Source organism: Cebus imitator, unplaced genomic scaffold (assembly GCF_001604975.1).
Source record: "Cebus imitator isolate Cc_AM_T3 unplaced genomic scaffold, Cebus_imitator-1.0 Scaffold85, whole genome shotgun sequence".
Taxonomy (NCBI): Eukaryota; Metazoa; Chordata; class Mammalia; order Primates; family Cebidae; genus Cebus; species Cebus imitator.
The window spans coordinates 6,016,342-6,021,454 of record NW_016107400.1 but is presented as its reverse complement, the minus strand read 5'-3'; the positions used below and the strand labels follow the sequence as shown (position 1 = coordinate 6,021,454).

Sequence of the window (5,113 nt, the reverse complement as noted above, 5' to 3'; positions counted from 1 at the left end):
AAAAAGAAAAGGAAATAATAAGCATTTTAAAGGCTAATACTCATTTTCTAACTCATGGATTTCTGCCCATTAAGTTGAGTTCCACTGGCAGGTCTCCAGCACTTAGCTGGGTATCTATCCCACAGCGAGCGGTTGCTGTTACATTTCCTTCTCAGCAATTTATTGGGCTTCCCAGAAGTGAAGGAGAACAAAACAAATATAAGAAGTTTGGGGACCTGTTAGCTCAGGGTTTGTTTGTTTTTTTCCCCTTCCTTTTGATGTAATTCTAAGGCTGTGGCATGTACGTTTTGGCCAGAAGAGGGTGGACGGGAGCCAGAGGTGGAGCTGCTGTGCACCGTATTCAGACTGCACTGAAACCCACCTTCCTGTCTGTTCATTGGTGAGCCTGGAAGCAAGTGCTTTGTCCAGTCATTTCCTCTGCCCTTAGAGAAATATGTAAGAAACTACTTGATGTTAAGCCCATAACTTGGGTTTTAGAATCCATTGTTATTGTGTGGAATGCTGTTAGTTACCAAATTATTATTTATTTATTTATTTATTTATTTTTAGACGGAGTCTTGCTCTGTCGCCTAGGCTGGAGTGCAGTGGTGCGATCTTGGCTCACTGCAACCTCCACCTCTTGGGTTCAAGTGGTTCTCCTGCCTCAGCCTCTTGAGGAGCTGGGATTACAAGTGTGCACCATCACACCCGGCCAATTTTTTGTTTTTTTCAGTAGAGATGGGGTTTTGCTATGTTGGCCAGGCTGATCTCGAACTCCTGACTTCAAGTGATCTGCCCACCTCAGCCTCCAAAAGTGCAGGGCTTACAGGCAGGAGCCACCACGACTGGTTCAAATTATTTACTTATTTCTCAAACCACCAGATATGTGAACATATAGGAGTTCAGTGTGTTTGTTTTTTTAAAGTTCTCATTTGGTATAATCGAAGTAGGAATTTTCAAAGACATAACTAACCTATGAATATTATGTTAAAATATGAATTCTGTAAGGAACAGAGGGGACTACCTTGCAGTGTCTGGTTTTCAAGTCCTGCTTATTTTTCAAATTTATGATTCCCATGCATGAGTTAATTCAATATCTAGTCAGGAACTTGTGAATACTAGCTTCCATGTATCCATGTTCATCCTGGTGACTTCTTTCTCATGTCTACACCAGAAAGGCTCGTAACAGTGTTTATGCATTCTATGTTCTTTAGATCAGTCCAAAGTGTTTGTGAAGGTGTTTACTGAAATTGACCGGATGCCCCAGCTCCTGGCCTACTACTACAAGTGTCACAAGGTAAGAAGCTGTGTGCGATGACAGTGTGGAATGTCTCCCGTCCACCCCCTTCTGGCCTCATAACTCTGGGTCATAGAATCTCCGGTTCATAATTCAGAAGGTAAGGCTATTGCCTCCTTGCCCTCTGGCCGTTTTTCTCTTAGCCAATAGGGGGTGCTCTTGGTCTAGCATATGGATTTATTTAATTGCCAGTTGGAGTTTTCATTTCTTTTCTGTTTACAGCTGGATTCATTATAGACTTGAAAGGTTGTTTTAATTTATTCTCATTTTTGTCTTTTAAGGGAGATTTATGTCTTAAGCTTTATTACACCCTCAGGAAGCTGTAAGAATTTCTCTCTCTCTTTTTTTTCCATTAGAGATAGGTTTTCACTATTTTGCCCAGCCAGGAGTGCAGTGGCTATTCACAGGTGCGATTATGGTGCGCCACAGCCTCAAACTCCTGGGCTCAAGAGATCCTCCCATCTCAGCCTTGTGAGGAGCTGGGACTACAGGCATGTGCCACTTTACCCAGCGTGGAATTTTATGTTTTCTAGGTTTGCTGAAGTTAGATCGCCAAAACACTGATAGATTCCGGAGCTGATCTTAATTCCTTCAAGTCCAGTGCTCTGTGTCTTTTAAGCAGTGATATTAGGACATGAAACTTTTTTTTTTTTTTTTTTGAGTTGGAGTCTTGCTCTGTTACCAGCCTGGAATGCAGTGGTGCAATCTTGGCTCACTGCAGCCTCCACCTTTCGGGTCCAAATGATTCTCCTGCCTCAGCCTCCTGAGTAGCTGGCATTGCAGGCATGAGCCAGCGCACCCGGTCAGGACTTGAAGCTTAAACGCACATGCCCGCCCACTCCCGCCTCAAGGTCTATTCAGAAGAGTGATCGTGTGCCAAGTGGATGCATGTTACATGCTTTCAGGGCAGGTTAAATGGAGAGGTGATCACATCTGCAGTATGACAGATTAAAGCTGTGAATCAGTGCAGGTAACTGCAAATGGTTTTCTTTTCTGCCTTTCTTTGAAGCGGATGGACCTCGCTGGGCCAGCCACTGAGCCCATTGAGCAATCCGTGATTGCGCTGGGTAGCAGGGCAGGGCAGTGTTAGTGGGCAGCCTATGTTGACGTACCCAGTAAGGTTCCCTTTGTTCTGTCTCTGCAGGTGCAGCTTTTAGCAGCCTGGCAAGAGCTGTGTCAAAGTGACTTACCCCTGGACCGGCAGCTCGCTGGACTCTACGACGCCTTGCTTGGTGCTTGGCACACACAAATCCAGTGGGCTACACAGGTAACAGCTCATTTTTGTTCTAGGGAGAACAGAGCCTGTGGTGACAAGGGAATGGGTGACTGCCTTGGGAGTGGTCACCTTCAACTGCAGAGCACAGCTCAAAGAACTTCCCCATTTGTTGCCATCATTCAAGGGATTAAAAAATAACTAGTTAGGCCAGGCATGGTGGCTCACACATGTAATCACCACACTTTGGAAGGTCAAAGCGGTCGGATCGTTTAGTCTGAGAGTTTGAGACCAGCCTGGCCAATGTGGCGAAACCCTAACTCTACAAAAAATGTAAAAGTTAGCCAGGTGTGGTGGCGCAATTACTCAGGAGGCTGAGGCAGTAAGATTGCTTACCTCCAGGAGATTGAGGCCACAGTGACCATGACTGCACCACTATACTCCAGCCGGGACAACAGAGCGAGACCCTGTCTCAAAAAAGACCCAAAAAAACACCTGATAACCAGTTAAATGGTTTAAGTTTAAAAATAAAAGATAGGCCAGGCATCATGGCTCATGCCTGTAATTCTGGCACTTTGGGAGGCCAAGGCAGGTGGATCATGAGGTCAGGAGTTCAAGACCAACTTGGCCAATATGGTGAAACCCTGTCTCTACTAAAAATACAAAAAGATTAGCTGGGCGTGGTGGCACCTGCCTGTAGTCCCAACTGCTCGGGAGGCTGAGGCGGGAGAATTGCTTGAACCCAGCAGGTGAAGGTTGCAGTGAGCCAAGATTGCCCCACCGCACTCCAGCCTAGGGGACAGAGCAAGACTCCATCTCAAAATAAATAAATAAATAAATAAAAGATAAGCTGAGAAACCCATGTCAGTGAAATCTTTAGGTCTCCACTAAAACTCTTCTTACTAATCTATAACTTAAATAGGATCTAATGTGACAGTGCCACCTGTTGTCCAGCAAGGGAGCCTGTGGAATTCCTGAAGGCCATTTTCTTCCCATCTAAAAGTGATGTTCGAGTGAACAGGAATGTTTTTATCTTAGCTACAGGTAAAATGTACCTACCTGAAGTAAGTTTCCCTTGTTCTCATGATACACCAAGAATAAGGGGAAGAGATAATTTTAAAGGTGCCACCTTGACTAGGAGTGAGGAGTGACAGAGGAACTTTGTTTCAAGTGGAAGCTTTCCATCGTTTACTTTCCCAAAGTCATTTCCAGCCATAAAGGGCTTAAACCACTGTTCTCTTGCCTGGAGACAGGAGGCACAGTAGATCTTCTAAGAAGGGGGAAAGCCTATCTTACTTTGCAGTAATGACTTACTGAGCCTGTTTCTGGTGTGGCTTATTTTATTTATTTATTTATTCTTATTTCTTTTTATTTATTTATTTTATTTTTCCAAACCCTTGTGTTGAGGGCCAATTTTTTTTTTTTTTTTTTTTTTGAGACAGAGTCTCGCTCTGTTGCCCTGGCACGATCTTGGCTAACTGCAATCTCCGTCTCTGGGTTCAAGCGATTCTCCTGCCTTAGCCTCCTGAGTAGCTGGAATTACAGGCATATGCTACCACATCCAGCTAATTTTTTTTTTTTTTTTTTTTTTTTTTTTTTTTTTTTTTTTTTTTTTTTTTTTGTATTTTTAGTAGAGATGGGGTTTCACCATGTTGGTCAGGCTTGTCTCGAACTCCTGACCTTGTGATCTGCCCACCCCAGCCTCCCAGAATACTGGGATTACAGATGTGAGCCACTGTGCCTGGTTGAGGGCCAGATAGAGGGCTATTGAAATAGATTGCAGTGAGGGCACGGCTCTGCTACATATGAAACCCCCACCTAGAAGCAAGTCATCTACGAATGGTCTAGTGCCAGGTTCCCCATATTTTAGTGTTTATAATAGTTGTGAATCACCGTTTAGATGTTCATCACTCATTTGCTGGAATGAACTTGACTATGGTTGGAGAGAATTCCTTATACAGGGTCATGTCATTCATGTTGCTGATTGAAGTGCTTTTCTCCATCCTTGTTCTTTCTCCTTGAACTAACCTAATTCATTCTTAGGATTTTGTTTTGTTTTGTTTGTGACAGGGTCTTGCTCTGTCAGGCAGGCTAGAGTGCAGTGGCATGATCATGGCTCACTGTAGCCTCGGCCTCCTGGGCTCAAGCCATCTTCCTGCCTTAGCCTTTCAAGTAGCTGGGAATACAGGTGTGGGCCACCATGCCTGGCTAATTAAAAAAAAAGTTTTTGTAGAGATAGGATCTCACTGTGTTGCCCAGGCTGGTCTCCAACTCCTGGCCTCAAGTGCTCCTCCACCTTGGCTACCCAAAGTGTTGGGATTACAGGCATGAGCCTCCATGTCCGACTTTATTTTTTTTTAAGAAAAAATCTTTTTTTTTTTTTTTTCCCAGACAGTCTTGCTCTATTGCCCAGGCTGGAGTGCAGGGGCACAATCTCGGCTCACTGCAACCTCCACTTCCCAGGTTCAAGCAATTCTCTCACCTCAGCCTCATGAGTAACTGGAATTACAGGTGCCTGTCATCACACCCCAGCTAATTTTTCTATTTTTAGTAGAGATGGGGTTTCACCATGTTGGCCAGGCTGATCTCGAACTCCTAACCTCAGGTGATCTGCCTGCCTCAGC

General features: G+C 44.4%; 1 protein-coding gene across 1 annotated transcript in view; it reads left to right on the top strand.

Annotated features, from left to right (window-relative positions):
* The window catches only part of COG7 (component of oligomeric golgi complex 7), a 72,937-nt gene that overhangs the window by 13,242 nt on the left and 54,582 nt on the right, over positions 1 to 5,113 (top strand). The window contains exons 5-6 of the mRNA XM_037740616.1: positions 1,194 to 1,276; positions 2,421 to 2,543. Coding sequence (XP_037596544.1) covers positions 1,194 to 1,276; positions 2,421 to 2,543 — 206 coding nt within the window. The remainder of the gene's footprint in view (positions 1 to 1,193; positions 1,277 to 2,420; positions 2,544 to 5,113) is intronic.